The sequence below is a fragment of the Oncorhynchus mykiss genome, unplaced genomic scaffold, assembly GCF_013265735.2.
Source record: "Oncorhynchus mykiss isolate Arlee unplaced genomic scaffold, USDA_OmykA_1.1 un_scaffold_265, whole genome shotgun sequence".
NCBI lineage: Eukaryota > Metazoa > Chordata > Actinopteri > Salmoniformes > Salmonidae > Oncorhynchus > Oncorhynchus mykiss.
Window position 1 is genome coordinate 250,205 of NW_023493721.1, and position 19,796 is coordinate 270,000.

General features: G+C 41.2%; 1 protein-coding gene and 12 non-coding genes across 13 annotated transcripts; 1 reads left to right on the top strand and 12 right to left on the bottom strand.

Annotated features, from left to right (window-relative positions):
• The first annotated feature begins 402 nt into the window (after positions 1 to 402).
• On the top strand, positions 403 to 5,703 carry LOC118948749. Its single transcript, XM_036973526.1, has 5 exons — positions 403 to 2,850; positions 3,032 to 3,454; positions 4,838 to 4,865; positions 4,952 to 5,112; positions 5,641 to 5,703. The coding sequence occupies exons 1-5, from the start codon at positions 403 to 405 to the stop codon at positions 5,701 to 5,703; spliced, it is 3,123 nt and encodes a 1,040-aa protein (XP_036829421.1).
• Positions 5,704 to 7,890: 2,187 nt separating this feature from the next.
• trnat-ugu lies at positions 7,891 to 7,962 on the bottom strand. The gene has a single exon. It is a non-coding gene; the product is annotated as a tRNA-Thr (tRNA).
• Positions 7,963 to 8,353: 391 nt separating this feature from the next.
• Positions 8,354 to 8,425, bottom strand: trnaa-cgc. The gene has a single exon. It is a non-coding gene; the product is annotated as a tRNA-Ala (tRNA).
• A 1,503-nt stretch (positions 8,426 to 9,928) lies between these two features.
• trnat-ugu lies at positions 9,929 to 10,000 on the bottom strand. Its single transcript has one exon. It is a non-coding gene; the product is annotated as a tRNA-Thr (tRNA).
• Positions 10,001 to 10,377: 377 nt separating this feature from the next.
• trnaa-ugc lies at positions 10,378 to 10,449 on the bottom strand. Its single transcript has one exon. It is a non-coding gene; the product is annotated as a tRNA-Ala (tRNA).
• Positions 10,450 to 11,952: 1,503 nt separating this feature from the next.
• Positions 11,953 to 12,024, bottom strand: trnat-ugu. The gene has a single exon. It is a non-coding gene; the product is annotated as a tRNA-Thr (tRNA).
• A 391-nt stretch (positions 12,025 to 12,415) lies between these two features.
• Positions 12,416 to 12,487, bottom strand: trnaa-cgc. The gene has a single exon. It is a non-coding gene; the product is annotated as a tRNA-Ala (tRNA).
• Positions 12,488 to 13,990: 1,503 nt separating this feature from the next.
• trnat-ugu lies at positions 13,991 to 14,062 on the bottom strand. The gene has a single exon. It is a non-coding gene; the product is annotated as a tRNA-Thr (tRNA).
• A 404-nt stretch (positions 14,063 to 14,466) lies between these two features.
• Positions 14,467 to 14,538, bottom strand: trnaa-cgc. The gene has a single exon. It is a non-coding gene; the product is annotated as a tRNA-Ala (tRNA).
• A 1,954-nt stretch (positions 14,539 to 16,492) lies between these two features.
• Positions 16,493 to 16,564, bottom strand: trnaa-cgc. The gene has a single exon. It is a non-coding gene; the product is annotated as a tRNA-Ala (tRNA).
• A 520-nt stretch (positions 16,565 to 17,084) lies between these two features.
• Positions 17,085 to 17,156, bottom strand: trnaa-cgc. The gene has a single exon. It is a non-coding gene; the product is annotated as a tRNA-Ala (tRNA).
• Positions 17,157 to 18,829: 1,673 nt separating this feature from the next.
• Positions 18,830 to 18,901, bottom strand: trnat-ugu. The gene has a single exon. It is a non-coding gene; the product is annotated as a tRNA-Thr (tRNA).
• Positions 18,902 to 19,292: 391 nt separating this feature from the next.
• trnaa-cgc lies at positions 19,293 to 19,364 on the bottom strand. Its single transcript has one exon. It is a non-coding gene; the product is annotated as a tRNA-Ala (tRNA).
• Between the last annotated feature and the right edge of the window lie 432 nt (positions 19,365 to 19,796).

Sequence of the window (19,796 nt, forward strand, 5' to 3'; positions counted from 1 at the left end):
CTGGTATACAGTTCCAGTTTAATTCGTGGAGAAAGCTTATCTATACTCTACATCCTTACAAGAGCTGAGTTACACTGTACACTCAATGTAACTGAGGATGAAGATACACCATACACTGATGACTGGGATGAAAACATGATGCACCAAACCCCCACCATTAGGTGTGCCTCAATCGTTTGTGGACCAGAGGGGGTGGCTGCCCCTGTAATTTTACCTTCTCATCTGAAGCCCTGGTATCTGTTGGGGCCTGACTCATCACCCCATGTGACATTGGCAGTGGGGAATGGACATGAAGCAAGAAGCCTGGGTCCTATGATACGTCGAGCATCGAAGCTCCAATGGGAACCTACCTCCACACCAGGGTTGATGAAAGCTACCACTGAGGACATGTGGAGACTAACAATGATAGACACGGAAGAAACCTGTAAGCCTGAGCGTCTTGCCCTACCCAGACACCATGGTAAACCCTATTCAGATCACCCATCATCTACAGCCCTGCTGGATTCCATTGACAAATCTATCTGGAGTACCACGCCTTTCGATGTGGGCAAACTACAAGTTACACCAGTTGCTATCACCCTGTTGGATCCGACTCAACCTCCCATCTACAGACCCCAATATCGTCTCAAGCCTGAGCAGGTGGAGGGGATTCGCCCCACTATTGAGGGGTTATTGGGAGCTGACTGCATTTACCGAACTCAATCTCCATGGAACACCCCAATTCTGCCTGTTCCGAAGGCAGATGGACAAACCTACAGGATGGTACAAGACTTCAGAGCCATCAATGAAGCCACTTTGGGGGTTGACCTACCTGTTCCTGACCCACACATTACCCTGAGCAATCTATCACCGAGACACCAATATTTCACTGTCGTGGACCTTGCTAATGCTTTCTTTAGCATTCCTCTGGATGAGGGGTCTCAGCCTCTGTTTGCATTCACTTACGAAAACCAGCAGTACACGTATTCTGTTCTTCCCCAGGGCTATCGTTGCTCCCCCGGAATATTCAATCACATCCTGAAAAAACACTTGGGAGAACTCACCCTTCCGGAAGGCGTGGTACTCATCCAATACGTTGACGATCTCCTCCTGGGAGCCCCCACTTCGGACCTGTGCTTAGAAATCACCAAAGTCCTGCTGGACTTTTTGGCTAGCAAGGGATACAAGGTCAAGAAATCAAAAGTCCAGATGTGCAGAAGGACGGTACTCTTTTTGGGTAGAGAAATCTCAGGAGAAGGAGCTGGACTCTCTACTTCACACAGAAGCTCCATTCTTCACCATCCCAGACCAACCACAGTCGCTGGTATGCTCTCGTTTTTGGGTTTGACTGGGTACAGCCGTACACACATTCCTGACTACACTGCCAGGACTGAACCACTGAGGGAAATAGTCAGACATGCAGGCTCAAGAAACCTTCATGCTCCTCTTATCTGGTCACCTGAGGCCTCTGAGGCTTTTGGCCAGTTGAAAACAGACCTGGCTGTGGCTGCAGCTCTCACTGCACCTGACTATGGCAAGACCTTCCATTTGGATGTTTCTGAAAAAGAAGGATTCACATCATCCGTTCTCTTCCAGAAACAAGAGGGGGAGAGAAGAGTCCTGATGTACCACTCCTCAAAATTGGATCACATTGAGACAGGACAGACCACATGCTCAAGGTATGTAGCAGCAGTTGCTAAAGCCATTGAAAAAACTGCTCACCTCGTAATGTGCCACAAAATGGAGATCCACACCCACCATGGTGTTGCAGCGTACTTGATGGCGAAGGAATTCACCTTTAGTGCAGAGAGAAAAAACAAAATTCAGAACAAATGTACACAGTCACACATCACGTTTGTCAACACAGACAAGAATATGGCTGATGCCCTTAATGCGGAAGAAGGAATGACCCACGCCTGCGCAGAAAGAGCTGCTCAAGAACTTAAACTCAGACCAGACCTGGAAAATGAACCAATATTGATTGCAGACCTATGGCTGTACACTGACGGGTGTTGTTACAGAGGAGATGAGGGCAACATAGCAGCATACGCAGTAGTACAACAGAATGTGGATGGAGCTCACACCACCCTGGAATCAGGTATAATACCTCAGCCCGCATCAGCCCAATTGGCAGAGATAATTGGACTCACCCAAGCATTAACACTGGCCAAAGGGAAAAAGGTCAACATATACACCGACTCAGCATATGCTCATGGAGCAGTACACATCGATGGACCACAATGGGTCAGAAGAAACTTTACCACTACTGGAAACCTACCAATCAAGCACAAGACCCAGATGGAGCGTCTGATTGCTGCAGTATCACTCCCTGAGAAAGTGGCCATAATGAAATGCAAAGGCCATCAGACATTGAACTCCAGGATCAGCAGGGGAAATGATGCTGCAGACCAGGCAGCTAAGAAAGCAGGAGGATACACTCCCAGACAAATGGTTCTCCAAATCAGTCCACCTAGGACTGAATTGACTAACCAACACATCAAAGAACTACAACAAGCAGCCGGACCATATGAGCACTCAGTGTGGGGACAGAAGGGAGCGACGAAGGGTACTGATGAACTGTGGCGATGTCATGATGGCAGACTAGTGGCCCCTGCAAACCTCTGTCCTGAACTAATCAGAGAAGCACATGGACTAACACACGAAGGGAAACTGAAGACTCTACAGAGAGTATCCTATGTGTGGTGGCATCCTTACATGAAAGAAATGACAGATTTGTTCTGTGACAGTTGTGCCATCTGTGGAAGTCACAACCCAAAGAAACCCTACCAGACTCCCATGGGACACTATCCGGTGCCCAATGCCTGTTTTCAAGACATCAGCATAGATTTTACAGACATGGGAGCAGATCAGGTCAAGGGAGGAAAGAGATATTTGCTAGTAATGGTAGACAGATTCTCAAAGTGGGTAGAGGCCATTCCTACAGCAAAGGAGGATGCGAAGTCAGTCATTAAGTGGCTACAGACAGAACTCATACCTAGGTATGGGGTTCCTCGACAAAGGAGGTGACAATGGGTCCCACTTCTCAAATCAGCACCTGAGACAGGTGGAGGAGAGGTTTGGCATTACACACAAGTTTGGCTCTGTGTATAAGCCGCAATCGCAGGGCCTTGTGGAACGCTGTAATCAGACTCTGAAAGCTAAGATAGCTAAAGTGTGTGCAGGGACCAAATTGACCTGGGTGGAAGCCCTGCCCCTGGCACTGATGGCCATGAGGTCCTCACCAGGTGCAGGGACACATCTTTCACCCCATGAAATAATGACAGGTAGAGTAATGCCAGGGCCACCAAGAGAGGGAGGTCATATGCCCCCTCTTGATGTGCACCAGATAGGGATGTCTGACTATGTGAAGAAATTGACGGAATTGTCTGCAGCTCTCTCCAAACAGATACACCGTGTCGCAGAGGGGGAGCTGGCTGACGTCCCGGAACAACCAAGGGTAAAAGTTGGAGACTGGGTAAGGATCAAGGTCCACAAGAGAATGTGGGCTGATCCCAGGTGGACTGGACCGTACGAAGTGAAGGAGGTTACTTCACACTCAGTCCAGGTCAAAGGTAAATCAGGCGCACCTTGGCACCACCTGACACATTGTACACCAGCCCCAACCCCTGCCAGAACTCTGGCTGAAGTAAGAAGTGATTTACTCACATCCAATTCAAATTCAAATTCTGACATCCCTCCCGTCTGACCATGTGGAGGAGACTCCCATCCTCAGATGATAGGGACACTAGAGTAGCACCATGGGCTAGAAGGGCTAGGAGACCATGGGAAAGACTGGGTTGTTCTGGCCCATTGTTTGTCCTAATTATAGTCAATGTTGTTTTGACATTGGGAGTAATGATATGGGCAGCCCAGCGTATAATTACCGACCAGGAACAGACTACTCGATTAAACATCACCAATGCTTCTATATTCTCGGATACGCATGTTTTGTCTAAACGTAACGTTCGGAATGGTGACTTTGAATGTACTGCAGAATTAATTAGATCAGCTACTCTGTGTATCCCGCTTAACGCTACTACCACTGTTATACTTACTTGGGGTGTTCTGGGTAGCCCAGGTGGTGGTTATGGTACTCATGCAATCATGTGGTATAGATCAGAATGGTATATGACAGCAGGAGGCTATGGTGAATGGACATGGAAAAATCTAGTTGCAGAAACTGGTCACGATTGGTCCTCCTGGACAGTGCATCAGCAAGCTCTACAGTGGAGAAATCGGTTGACCTTGACAAAAGTGAGTAATGGCCTGAAATTGATAATCAAAATAGGAACCGGAAAGGTTGGGTGTACCACTTTCCTACTAGCACCATGGGTGGACCAGAGGGTTTACTGGCCCCTTAAGATCTGTCATACTAACATAACCACCCCTCTAGCTGTTCTTTCTACGCGACAGGTGCTATCCACTTCGGATCCAAGATTGGGGTCTATTATTATCACGTCCGGACTGAATCCGCCTACAGTAGATGATTCCATCCTGATGACTTCTGGAGTCTCAGGTTTCTCCAATAATTGGTTACTACTGACTGAAGAAGCTGGGAAGGCAGCCCGTACTGACTGTGTGGTATGTATGGGAGCTAGGCCTCTCCTTCGCATTGTGCCTGCAGCCTTACCTGTCAATTGTGTTTTCCCTGTTATGAAATTTAATAACCCAACCCAAAATTGTTCTTCCTGGGATAAGGTTTATCCACTAGTCAAGGGCAGACAGGCACCGATTTTCTCCTCAGATGTTGCTGAAGGGAATTTCACATGTGTGAACATGACCCTAGGACCTCCAGATTTAGGTACTGTCCCACCCCACTGGTGTAACTCTACTTACTTCCCTAATTCTCCCCTTACAGTTGTCACCAGAGCAGATGTCTGGTGGTGGTGCGGTGGTAAGCAACTGTTTGGGCGTTTCCCAAAGAATTCTACTGGCCTTTGTGCTCTTGTCTCTCTGCTTCTTCCCATTTCAGTATACCCAATAGGTGTGACTGAGTTGGTGGCCCAATTTGAAAAGGATGCCTTCCCGTCCAAGAAAAAGAGGATGGCTGGATCTGATGGTGGTGACCCTACGTACATAGACGCCATAGGAGTTCCCAGAGGGGTCCCGGATGAGTATAAACTTGCTAACCAGGTTTCTGCTGGGATTGAATCTTCTATTTGCTGGTGGTGTACCATCAACAAAAATGTAGATCGAATTAACTATATCCATTTTAATGTTCAGAGATTGGGCAACTGGACACAGCAAGGTTTTGAAGCCGTCCATGGTCAACTGGCTGCAACCAGCCTTATGGCCTTCCAAAATCGTATCGCAGTTGACATGCTCCTAGCTGAGAAAGGAGGTGTCTGTTCTATGTTTGGGGAACAATGCTGTACTTTTATCCCTAATAACACTGCTAGTGATGGAAGCCTGACCGTCGCTTTGGAGGGACTTCGGACTCTTAATGGTAAAATGAAATCTCATTCTGGGATTGATACCTCAATGTGGGACTCCTGGATGAGTGCCTTTGGTAAATATAAAACCCTGGTCTCCTCCATTTTGGTCTCCATTTCGGTGTTCGCGGCCATTTTGGTTCTCTGTGGATGCTGTTGCATTCCATGTATCCGTTCCCTTACCACTAGGGTTATCTCTAGAGCTATTGACCCTTCCCCCCTTTCCCAGATGTTTCCTCTGCTTGCTAATGACCTGCCCGAATTTGAGGATGAGGTTGAGAGTGCCTACTAGGTTTTGTTTTTCTTTTCATGAAATGCTATGACTGCTGAAATAAGGGATAATGAGTGACACCCTAGTGGGTGTCAAAAAGGGGGGCTTAAATTTCACACCATTTTCTTTTGTTCTGTTTTTCAATGAGCTGTTGTTCTCTTTTGACATGAGGGTTGCAAGTTCCTAGGTGGCTGGTAGCCAATCTAGTACATAGTGGGATCGAATGGAGAACATGAAGGTATTTTAAACTTTGTAATTGTTAGCCTAGTTTATGTCACATCTCTTAGGAGATGTGAAGAGAGGGAATCACAAAACTTTTCCTTCTGGGAAAAGTTTTCTTTTTGTGTCTGGATCTAGTTAGGTTGTGTCACGTCTCTGGGGAGACGTGAAGAGAGGGATTTGTAAGGAAGTGCTATTTCTTATGCAGGTGACCAGCCTACTGCTATTACATTGCTATAACTGAGACAACGTATTTTCACAGTAAAACATGTTAGGTCCCATACAGGATAGCTCCCACACCCAAACACACAGCACACACACATTACACACACTAACTGCCGAGGACACACAGGTAAGACATACACCCACACATTGGGAGGAAGAGACAGCCTTGACTTGCAGAAACCAGCGCACACACCTAATCTCCTTTCTAGCCGAACATTGTGTGACTGAGGACAGCGCACACACCTAATCTCCTTTTTTAGCTGAACATTGTGTGACAAGGAACGGCACGACAAGACTCAGAGGGATGACGGACGGCCCAACAGGGCCAATCCAAGAAGACTACACCTCAGCCTGAACCAACCCGAAGACCCGATCTTCTAGAATCAACCTACTTTCTGTTCTGTATATGAGACATGTGCAAACTGTTAGCGGGGCTTCTTTCTGCTGGTTCCTTATGAACCGAATGAAATGGGCCCGTATACGTTGTACCAGATATCTTTACTCATAATTAAACTGTCACTTGTCATACAATAGACCACCTTGTCTGAATCGATCCTTGACCGGATCCCCCTCCTACATATCCCATTATCAACAAAATACTGGTGTGCAAAGAGCAGAATGTAAATTAAAACAATATGGGGATGAGGTAGGTAGATTGGGTGGGCTATTTACAGATGGGCTATGTACAGCTGCAGCGATCAGTTAGCTGCTCAGATAGCCAATGTTTAAAGTCAGCAGTGTTGCCAACACCTCAGTAAGGAAAGTAGCTATTGGCTGTCCTAAAAATCGCTAGAAGTTGCTAAAACATGTCATCACCTAATTTGCAGAATTGGTAATGTGCATGTAAATGTGAAGGACACTGTAGGAGTGAGGAATAACATTGTGGGAGAGACAAAAAGTGAGCAAAAAACTCCCTAAATATGTTTGGAACTACAAATTAACTTTCCTTGTTTTTTTATGATACAATTCCAACCCTCGTCCTTTACCCGGCTGGCTTGAGACCGGCAAAAGTGAACCAAAAGAGACATACTGGCGGAGCGGAGCTACTTAGTTTTTCATGACCTTTTTATTTTATTCTTTGTTTTTAGTTTTTCAGTTTAGTTTTCTTAATTTGTTTTGGTTTTTAACCTTATGGTCCACTTAGGAGCCTAAAACATTTGACATTTTTAACCTTAACATTTAGAAAAAAGAAATGGTATACAATCGACATTAGCAATCTAAATGGACCAAAAAGAGACAATAGAAAAAAATGGCAATGGCAATGTGAGAAAATTACGGTAACTAGTCTGGCTCTAAATCAGGTTAATTGTGTTTTTTTTGTGTGTAAGCCAGGGCGGGATCAGCCAGCGGCAGCTTCCCGCATGTGCGATTCATTTGCAGTCTGGACGCAATTGACCTTTTCTTTACACTGTTCTAATGAAAGTACATTTTCATAATATCAGCTAGCTTCCATAAACGTCAAACAAGGATTGAACCCACGTGCTTCAGTTTACAAAAACAGATGACTTAGCACATCTATTTCCTTATTAAAATGTCAACATTCTGGAAAGTGGGAGTTGTGCAAATGCTAATTTAACAACTAAATATACTCATCAGAGAAGTTGTAGATTAACTTCAGACCACATACACTTCAAGTATTAGCTCTACCGTAGAGACACATCCCCTTACAATATATTAGCAGGGTTGCCATATTGAGACAACTTGCCTTTTCTTCAAATTCCTCCAGTTAAAGAACCTCTCCATGGTACCAGCTAATTTTCTGTAAGGCACAGATGGGATTTGAACCCATGATCTTCGATTTACAAGACCGACGCCTTGCCACTTGGCCACCATGCCAATCTACGCTGCAAAATATTTATCAACATTCTGGAAAGTAGTAGTTGTGTAATGTGAATTTGGCACACAAATAAACTCAGTGGAGAACCTTGGGATTGAACCAAGGACCTCATGCATAAATAGCATGCACTCCCCCTCTGAGCTTCCATCCCATTTTATTTGCAGGTAAAATGCAATATTAATACAATGTACTTTTTATATACACCACTCCATTGAATCTACAATGAAATTATAGCAGCAATTCTTAATACAAGTATGGACAGTCATCGAACCCATGAACTTCAATTTTTGAATATGATGCAATTGAAGTTGGCAACCATACCACTTCTGTTTCCTGCTGAGAATTTCAACATTCTGGAAAGTAGGAGATGGGCCATTGCAAAGGTTTCAATGGAGAAGCTGGGGATTGAACCCAGGACCTCATACATGCGAAGCATGCGCTCTACCACTGAGCTACATCCCCTTTCTGGGAAAAAGAGAAATGTTTCTTGTTTTTTTAAATTTCACCTTTATATAACCAGGTAAGCTAGTTGAGAACAAGTTTTCATTTACAACTGCGACCTAGCCAAGATAAAGGAAAGCAGCGCAACACAAACAACAACACAGAGTTACAGATGGAATAATAAAGAGTACAGTCAATAACACAATAGAAGAAAAAAAAGAAAGTCTATATACAGTGCGTGCAAATGGAGGTAGGGCAATAAATAGGCCATAGTAGCGAAGTAATTACAATTTAGCAAATGAACACTGGAGTGATAGATGAGCAAATGATGATGTGCAAGTAGAAATACTGGTGTGCAAAGAGCAGAATGTAAATTAAAACAATATGGGGATGAGGTAGGTAGATTGGGTGGGCTATTTACAGATGGGCTATGTACAGCTGCAGCGATCAGTTAGCTGCTCAGATAGCCAATGTTTAAAGTCAGCAGTGTTGCCAACACCTCAGTAAGGAAAGTAGCTATTGGCTGTCCTAAAAGTCGCTAGAAGTTGCTAAAACATGTCATCACCTAATTTGCAGAATTGGCCATGTGCATGTAAATGTGAAGGACACTGTAGGAGTGAGGAATAACATTGTGGGAGAGACAAAAAGTGAGTAAAAAACTCCCTAAATATGTTTGGAACTACAAATGAACTTTCTTCTGTCGATCCTTGTTTTTTTATGATACAATTCCAACCCTCGTCCTTTACCCGGCTGGCTTGAGACCGGCAAAAGTGAACCAAAAGAGACATACTGGCGGAGCGGAGCTACTTAGTTTTTCATGACCTTTTTATTTTATTCTTTGTTTTTAGTTTTTCAGTTTAGTTTTCTTAATTTGTTTTAGTTTTTAACCTTATGGTCCACTTAGGAGCCTAAAACATTTGACATTTTTAACCTTAACATTTAGAAAAAAGAAATGGTATACAATCGACATTAGCAATCTAAATGGACCAAAAAGAGACCATAGAAAAAAATGGCAATGGCAATGTGAGAAAATTACGGTAACTAGTCTGGCTCTAAATCAGGTTAATTGTGTGTTTTTTTTGTGTAAGCCAGGGCGGGATCAGCCAGCGGCAGCTTCCCGCATGTGCGATTCATTTGCAGTCTGGACGCAATTGACCTTTTCTTTACACTGTTCTAATGAAAGTACATTTTCATAATATCAGCTAGCTTCCATAAACGTCAAACAAGGATTGAACCCACGTGCTTCAGTTTACAAAAACAGATGACTTAGCACATCTATTTCCTTATTAAAATGTCAACATTCTGGAAAGTGGGAGTTGTGCAAATGCTAATTTAACAACTAAATATACTCATCAGAGAAGTTGTAGATTAACTTCAGACCACATACACTTCAAGTATTAGCTCTACCGTAGAGACACATCCCCTTACAATATATTAGCAGGGTTGCCATATTGAGACAACTTGCCTTTTCTTCAAATTCCTCCAGTTAAAGAACCTCTCCATGGTACCAGCTAATTTTCTGTAAGGCACAGATGGGATTTGAACCCATGATCTTCGATTTACAAGACCGACGCCTTGCCACTTGGCCACCATGCCAATCTACGCTGCAAAATATTTATCAACATTCTGGAAAGTAGTAGTTGTGTAATGTGAATTTGGCACACAAATAAACTCAGTGGAGAACCTTGGGATTGAACCAAGGACCTCATGCATAAATAGCATGCACTCCCCCTCTGAGCTTCCATCCCATTTTATTTGCAGGTAAAATGCAATATTAATACAATGTACTTTTTATATACACCACTCCATTGAATCTACAATGAAATGATAGCAGCAATTCTTAATACAAGTATGGACAGTCATCGAACCCATGAACTTCAGTTTTTGAAAATGATACAATTGAAGTTGGCAACCATACCACTTCTGTTTCAACATTCTGGAAAGTAGGAGATGGGCCATTGCAAAGATTTCAATGGAGAAGCTGGGGATTGAACCCAGGACCTCATACATGCAAAGCATGCGCTCTACCACTGAGCTACATCCCCTTTCTGGGAAAAAGAGAAATGTTTCTTGTTTTTTTAAATTTCACCTTTATATAACCAGGTAAGCTAGTTGAGAACAAGTTTTCATTTACAACTGCGACCTAGCCAAGATAAAGGAAAGCAGCGCAACACAAACAACAACACAGAGTTACAGATGGAATAATAAAGAGTACAGTCAATAACACAATAGAAGAAAAAAAAGAAAGTCTATATACAGTGCGTGCAAATGGAGGTAGGGCAATAAATAGGCCATAGTAGCGAAGTAATTACAATTTAGCAAATGAACACTGGAGTGATAGATGAGCAAATGATGATGTGCAAGTAGAAATACTGGTGTGCAAAGAGCAGAATGTAAATGAAAACAATATGGGGATGAGGTAGGTAGATTGGGTGGGCTATTTACAGATGGGCTATGTACAGCTGCAGCGATCAGTTAGCTGCTCAGATAGCCAATGTTTAAAGTCAGCAGTGTTGCCAACACCTCAGTAAGGAAAGTAGCTATTGGCTGTCCTAAAAGTCGCTAGAAGTTGCTAAAACATGTCATCACCTAATTTGCAGAATTGGCAATGTGCATGTAAATGTGAAGGACACTGTAGGAGTGAGGAATAACATTGTGGGAGAGACAAAAAGTGAGTAAAAAACTCCCTAAATATGTTTGGAACTACAAATGAACTTTCTTCTGTCGATCCTTGTTTTTTTATGATACAATTCCAACCCTCGTCCTTTACCCGGCTGGCTTGAGACCGGCAAAAGTGAACCAAAAGAGACATACTGGCGGAGCGGATCTACTTAGTTTTTCATGACCTTTTTATTTTATTCTTTGTTTTTAGTTTTTCAGTTTAGTTTTCTTAATTTGTTTTGGTTTTTAACCTTATGGTCCACTTAGGAGCCTAAAACATTTGACATTTTTAACCTTAACATTTAGAAAAAAGAAGTGGTATACAATCGACATTAGCAATCTAAATGTACCAAAAAGAGACCATAGAAAAAAATGGCAATGGCAATGTGAGAAAATTACGGTAACTAGTCTGGCTCTAAATCAGGTTAATTGTGTTTTTTTTTTGTGTAAGCCAGGGCGGGATCAGCCAGCGGCAGCTTCCCGCATGTGCGATACATTTGCAGTCTGGACGCAATTGACCTTTTCTTTACACTGTTCTAATGAAAGTACATTTTCATAATATCAGCTAGCTTCCATAAACGTCAAACAAGGATTGAACCCACGTGCTTCAGTTTACAAAAACAGATGACTTAGCACATCTATTTCCTTATTAAAATGTCAACATTCTGGAAAGTGGCAGTTGTGCAAATGCTAATTTAACAACTAAATATACTCATCAGAGAAGTTGTGGATTAACTTCAGACCACATACACTTCAAGTATTAGCTCTACCGTAGAGACACATCCCCTTACAATATATTAGCAGGGTTGCCATATTGAGACAACTTGCCTTTTCTTCAAATTCCTCCAGTTAAAGAACCTCTCCATGGTACCAGCTAATTTTCTGTAAGGCACAGATGGGATTTGAACCCAAGATCTTCGGTTTACAAGACCGACGCCTTGCCACTTGGCCACCATGCCAATCTACGCTGCAAAATATTTATCTACATTCTGGAAAGTAGTAGTTGTGTAATGTGAATTTGGCACACAAATAAACTCAGTGGAGAACCTTGGGATTGAACCAAGGACCTCATGCATAAATAGCATGCACTCCCCCTCTGAGCTTCCATCCCATTTTATTTGCAGGTAAAATGCAATATTAATACAATGTACTTTTTATATACACCACTCCATTGAATCTACAATGAAATGATAGCAGCAATTCTTAATACAAGTATGGACAGTCATCGAACCCATGAACTTCAATTTTTGAATATGATGCAATTGAAGTTGGCAACCATACCACTTCTGTTTCCTGCTGAGAATTTCAACATTCTGGAAAGTAGGAGATGGGCCATTGCAAAGGTTTCAATGGAGAAGCTGGGGATTGAACCCAGGACCTCATACATGCGAAGCATGCGCTCTACCACTGAGCTACATCCCCTTTCTGGGAAAAAGAGAAATGTTTCTTGTTTTTTAAAATTTCACCTTTATATAACCAGGTAAGCTAGTTGAGAACAAGTTTTCATTTACAACTGCGACCTAGCCAAGATAAAGGAAAGCAGCGCAACACAAACAACAACACAGAGTTACAGATGGAATAATAAAGAGTACAGTCAATAACACAATAGAAGAAAAAAAAGAAAGTCTATATACAGTGCGTGCAAATGGAGGTAGGGCAATAAATAGGCCATAGTAGCGAAGTAATTACAATTTAGCAAATGAACACTGGAGTGATAGATGAGCAAATGATGATGTGCAAGTAGAAATACTGGTGTGCAAAGAGCAGAATGTAAATTAAAACAATATGGGGATGAGGTAGGTAGATTGGGTGGGCTATTTACAGATGGGCTATGTACAGCTGCAGCGATCAGTTAGCTGCTCAGATAGCCAATGTTTAAAGTCAGCAGTGTTGCCAACACCTCAGTAAGGAAAGTAGCTATTGGCTGTCCTAAAAGTCGCTAGAAGTTGCTAAAACATGTCATCACCTAATTTGCAGAATTGGCCATGTGCATGTAAATGTGAAGGACACTGTAGGAGTGAGGAATAACATTGTGGGAGAGACAAAAAGTGAGTAAAAAACTCCCTAAATATGTTTGGAACTACAAATGAACTTTCTTCTGTCGATCCTTGTTTTTTTATGATACAATTCCAACCCTCGTCCTTTACCCGGCTGGCTTGAGACCGGCAAAAGTGAACCAAAAGAGACATACTGGCGGAGCGGAGCTACTTAGTTTTTCATGACCTTTTTATTTTATTCTTTGTTTTTAGTTTTTCAGTTTAGTTTTCTTAATTTGTTTTGGTTTTTAACCTTATGGTCTACTTAGGAGCCTAAAACATTTGACATTTTTAACGTTAACATTTAGAAAAAAGAAATGGTATACAATCGACATTAGCAATCTAAATGGACCAAAAAGAGACCATAGAAAAAAATGGCAATGGCAATGTGAGAAAATTACGGTAACTAGTCTGGCTCTAAATCAGGTTAATTGTGTGGTTTTTTTGTGTAAGCCAGGGCGGGATCAGCCAGCGGCAGCTTCCCGCATGTGCGATTCATTTGCAGTCTGGACGCAATTGACCTTTTCTTTACACTGTTCTAATGAAAGTACATTTTAATAATATCAGCTAGCTTCCATAAACGTCAAACAAGGATTGAACCCACGTGCTTCAGTTTACAAAAACAGATGACTTAGCACATCTATTTCCTTATTAAAATGTCAACATTCTGGAAAGTGGGAGTTGTGCAAATGCTAATTTAACAACTAAATATACTCATCAGAGAAGTTGTGGATTAACTTCAGACCACATACACTTCAAGTATTAGCTCTACCGTAGAGACACATCCCCTTACAATATATTAGCAGGGTTGCCATATTGAGACAACTTGCCTTTTCTTCAAATTCCTCCAGTTAAAGAACCTCTCCATGGTACCAGCTAATTTTCTGTAAGGCACAGATGGGATTTGAACCCAAGATCTTCGGTTTACAAGACCGACGCCTTGCCACTTGGCCACCATGCCAATCTACGCTGCAAAATATTTATCAACATTCTGGAAAGTAGTAGTTGTGTAATGTGAATTTGGCACACAAATAAACTCAGTGGAGTTTATTGGGATTGAACCAAGGGATTGAACCAAGGACCTCATGCATAAATAGCATGCACTCCCCCTCTGAGCTTCCATCCCATTTTATTTGCAGGTAAAATGCAATATTAATACAATATACTTTTTATATACACCACTCCATTGAATCTACAATGAAATGATAGCAGCAATTCTTAATACAAGTATGGACAGTCATCGAACCCATGAACTTCAATTTTTGAATATGATGCAATTGAAGTTGGCAACCATACCACTTCTGTTTCCTGCTGAGAATTTCAACATTCTGGAAAGTAGGAGATGGGCCATTGCAAAGGTTTCAATGGAGAAGCTGGGGATTGAACCCAGGACCTCATACATGCGAAGCATGCACTCTACCACTGAGCTACATCCCCTTTCTGGGAAAAAGAGAAATGTTTCTTGTTTTTTTAAATTTCACCTTTATATAACCAGGTAAGCTAGTTGAGAACAAGTTTTCATTTACAACTGCGACCTAGCCAAGATAAAGGAAAGCAGCGCAACACAAACAACAACACAGAGTTACAGATGGAATAATAAAGAGTACAGTCAATAACACAATAGAAGAAAAAAAAGAAAGTCTATATACAGTGCGTGCAAATGGAGGTAGGGCAATAAATAGGCCATAGTAGCGAAGTAATTACAATTTAGCAAATGAACACTGGAGTGATAGATGAGCAAATGATGATGTGCAAGTAGAAATACTGGTGTGCAAAGAGCAGAATGTAAATTAAAACAATATGGGGATGAGGTAGGTAGATTGGGTGGGCTATTTACAGATGGGCTATGTACAGCTGCAGCGATCAGTTAGCTGCTCAGATAGCCAATGTTTAAAGTCAGCAGTGTTGCCAACACCTCAGTAAGGAAAGTAGCTATTGGCTGTCCTAAAAGTCGCTAGAAGTTGCTAAAACATGTCATCACCTAATTTGCAGAATTGGCAATGTGCATGTAAATGTGAAGGACACTGTAGGAGTGAGGAATAACATTGTGGGAGAGACAAAAAGTGAGCAAAAAACTCCCTAAATATGTTTGGAACTACAAATGAACTTTCTTCTGTCGATCCTTGTTTTTTTATGATACAATTCCAACCCTCGTCCTTTACCCGGCTGGCTTGAGACCGGCAAAAGTGAACCAAAAGAGACATACTGGCGGAGCGGAGCTACTTAGTTTTTCATGACCTTTTTATTTTATTCTTTGTTTTTAGTTTTTCAGTTTAGTTTTCTTAATTTGTTTTGGTTTTTAACCTTATGGTCCACTTAGGAGCCTAAAACATTTGACATTTTTAACCTTAACATTTAGAAAAAAGAAATGGTATACAATCGACATTAGCAATCTAAATGGACCAAAAAGAGACCATAGAAAAAAATGGCAATGGCAATGTGAGAAAATTACGGTAACTAGTCTGGCTCTAAATCAGGTTAATTGTGTTTTTTTTTTGTGTAAGCCAGGGCGGGATCAGCCAGCGGCAGCTTCCCGCATGTGCGATTCATTTGCAGTCTGGACGCAATTGACCTTTTCTTTACACTGTTCTAATGAAAGTACATTTTCATAATATCAGCTAGCTTCCATAAACGTCAAACAAGGATTGAACCCACGTGCTTCAGTTTACAAAAACAGATGACTTAGCACATCTATTTCCTTATTAAAATGTCAACATTCTGGAAAGTGGGAGTTGTGCAAATGCTAATTTAACAACTAAATATACTCATCAGAGAAGTTGTGGATTAACTTCAGACCACATACACTTCAAGTATTAGCTCTACCGTAGAGACACATCCCCTTACAATATATTAGCAGGGTTGCCATATTGAGACAACTTGCCTTTTCTTCAAATTCCTCCAGTTAAAGAACCTCTCCATGGTACCAGCTAATTTTCAGTAAGGCACAGATGGGATTTGAACCCATGATCTTCGGTTTACAAGACCAACGCCTTGCCACTTGGCCACCATATGCTGCAAAATATTTATCAACATTCTGGAAAGTAGTAGTTGTGTAATGTGAATTTGGCACACAAATAAACTCAGTGGAGAACCTTGGGAACCAAGGACCTCATGCATAAATAGCATGCACTCCCCCTCTGAGCTTCCATCCCATTTTATTTGCAGGTAAAATGCAATATTAATACAATGTACTTTTTATATACACCACTCCATTGACTCTACAATGAAATGATAGCAGCAATTCTTAATACAAGTATGGACAGTCATCGAACCCATGAACTTCAGTTTTTGAAAATGATGCAATTGAAGTTGGCAACCATACCACTTCTGTTTCCTGCTGAGAATTTCAACATTCTGGAAAGTAGGAGATGGGCCATTGCAAAGGTTTCAGTGGAGAAGCTGGGGATTGAACCCAGGACCTCATACATGCGAAGAATGCGCTCTACCACTGAGCTACATCCCCTTTCTGGGAAAAAGAGAAATGTTTCTTGTTTTTTTAAATTTTACCTTTATATAACCAGGTAAGCTAGTTGAGAACAAGTTTTCATTTACAACTGCGTTTACAAAAACAGATGACTTAGCACATCTATTTCCTTATTAAAATGTCAACATTCTGGAAAGTGGGAGTTGTGCAAATGCTAATTTAACAACTAAATATACTCATCAGAGAAGTTGTGGATTAACTTCAGACCACATACACTTCAAGTATTAGCTCTACCGTAGAGACACATCCCCTTACAATATATTTTATTTGCAGGTAAAATGCAATATTAATACAATGTACTTTTTATATACACCACTCCATTGACTCTACAATGAAATGATAGCAGCAATTCTTAATACAAGTATGGACAGTCATCGAACCCATGAACTTCAGTTTTTGAAAATGATGGAATTGAAGTTGGCAACCATACCACTTCTGTTTCCTGCTGAGAATTTCAACATTCTGGAAAGTAGGAGATGGGCCATTGCAAAGGTTTCAATGGAGAAGCTGGGGATTGAACCCAGGACCTCATACATGCGAAGCATGCGCTCTACCACTGAGCTACATCCCCTTTCTGGGAAAAAGAGAAATGTTTCTTGTTTTTTTAAATTTTACCTTTATATAACCAGGTAAGCTAGTTGAGAACAAGTTTTCATTTACAACTGCGTTTACAAAAACAGATGACTTAGCACATCTATTTCCTTATTAAAATGTCAACATTCTGGAAAGTGGGAGTTGTGCAAATGCTAATTTAACAACTAAATATACTCATCAGAGAAGTTGTGGATTAACTTCAGACCACATACACTTCAAGTATTAGCCTAGCCAAGATAAAGACCTAGCCAAGATAAAGGAAAGCAGCGCAACACAAACAACAACACAGAGTTACAGATGGAATAATAAAGAGTACAGTCAATAACACAATAGAAGAAAAAAAAGAAAGTCTATATACAGTGCGTGCAAATGGAGGTAGGGCAATAAATAGGCCATAGTAGCGAAGTAATTACAATTTAGCAAATGAACACTGGAGTGATAGATGAGCAAATGATGATGTGCAAGTAGAAATACTGGTGTGCAAAGAGCAGAATGTAAATTAAAACAATATGGGAATGAGGTAGGTAGATTGGGTGGGCTATTTACAGATGGGCTATGTACAGCTGCAGCGATCAGTTAGCTGCTCAGATAGCCGATGTTTAAAGTCAGCAGTGTTGCCAACACCTCAGTAAGGAAAGTAGCTATTGGCTGTCCTAAAAGTCGCTAGAAGTTGCTAAAACATGTCATCACCTAATTTGCAGAATTGGCAATGTGCATGTAAATGTGAAGGACACTGTAGGAGTGAGTAATAACATTGTGGGAGAGACAAAAAGTGAGTAAAAAACTCCCTAAATATGTTTGGAACTACAAATGAACTTTCTTCTGTCGATCCTTGTTTTTTTATGATACAATTCCAACCCTCGTCCTTTACCCGGCTGGCTTGAGACCGGCAAAAGTGAACCAAAAGAGACATACTGGCGGAGCGGAGCTACTTAGTTTTTCATGACCTTTTTATTTTATTCTTTGTTTTTAGTTTTTCAGTTTAGTTTTCTTAATTTGTTTTGGTTTTTAACCTTATGGTCCACTTAGGAGCCTAAAACATTTGACATTTTTAACCTTAACATTTAGAAAAAAGAAATGGTATACAATCGACATTAGCAATCTAAATGGACCAAAAAGAGACAATAGAAAAAAATGGCAATGGCAATGTGAGAAAATTACGGTAACTAGTCTGGCTCTAAATCAGGTTAATTGTGTTTTTTTTTTTGTGTAAGCCAGGGCGGGATCAGCCAGCGGCAGCTTCCCGCATGTGCGATTCATTTGCAGTCTGGACGCAATTGACCTTTTCTTTACACTGTTCTAATGAAAGTACATTTTCATAATATCAGCTAGCTTCCATAAACGTCAAACAAGGATTGAACCCACGTGCTTCAGTTTACAAAAACAGATGACTTAGCACATCTATTTCCTTATTAAAATGTCAACATTCTGGAAAGTGGGAGTTGTGCAAATGCTAATTTAACAACTAAATATACTCATCAGAGAAGTTGTGGATTAACTTCAGACCACATACACTTCAAGTATTAGCTCTACCGTAGAGACACATCCCCTTACAATATATTAGCAGGGTTGCCATATTGAGACAACTTGCCTTTTCTTCAAATTCCTCCAGTTAAAGAACCTCTCCATGGTACCAGCTAATTTTCAGTAAGGCACAGATGGGATTTGAACCCATGATCTTTGGTTTACAAGACCGACACCTTGCCACTTGGCCACCATGCCAATCTATGCTGCAAAATATTTATCAACATTCTGGAAAGTAGTAGTTGTGTAATGTGAATTTGGCACACAAATAAACTCAGTGGAGAACCTTGGGATTGAACCAAGGACCTCATGCATAAATAGCATGCACTCCCCCTCTGAGCTTCCATCCCATTTTATTTGCAGGTAAAATGCAATATTAATACAATGTACTTTTTATATACACCACTCCATTGAATCTACAATGAAATGATAGCAGCAATTCTTAATACAAGTATGGACAGTCATCGAACCCATGAACTTCAGTTTTTGAAAATGATGCAATTGAAGTTGGCAACCATACCACTTCTGTTTCCTGCTGAGAATTTCAACATTCTGGAAAGTAGGAGATGGGCCATTGCAAAGGTTTCAATGGAGAAGCTGGGGATTGAACCCAGGACCTCATACATGCGAAGCATGCGCTCTACCACTGAGCTACATCCCCTTTCTGGGAAAAAGAGAAATGTTTCTTGTTTTTTTAAATTTCACCTTTATATAACCAGGTAAGCTAGTTGAGAACAAGTTTTCATTTACAACTGCGACCTAGCCAAGATAAAGGAAAGCAGCGCAACACAAACAACAACACAGAGTTACAGATGGAATAATAAAGAGTACAGTCAATAACACAATAGAAGAAAAAAAAGAAAGTCTATATACAGTGCGTGCAAATGGAGGTAGGGCAATAAATAGGCCATAGTAGCGAAGTAATTACAATTTAGCAAATGAACACTGGAGTGATAGATGAGCAAATGATGATGTGCAAGTAGAAATACTGGTGTGCAAAGAGCAGAATGTAAATTAAAACAATATGGGGATGAGGTAGGTAGATTGGGTGGGCTATTTACAGATGGGCTATGTACAGCTGCAGCGATCAGTT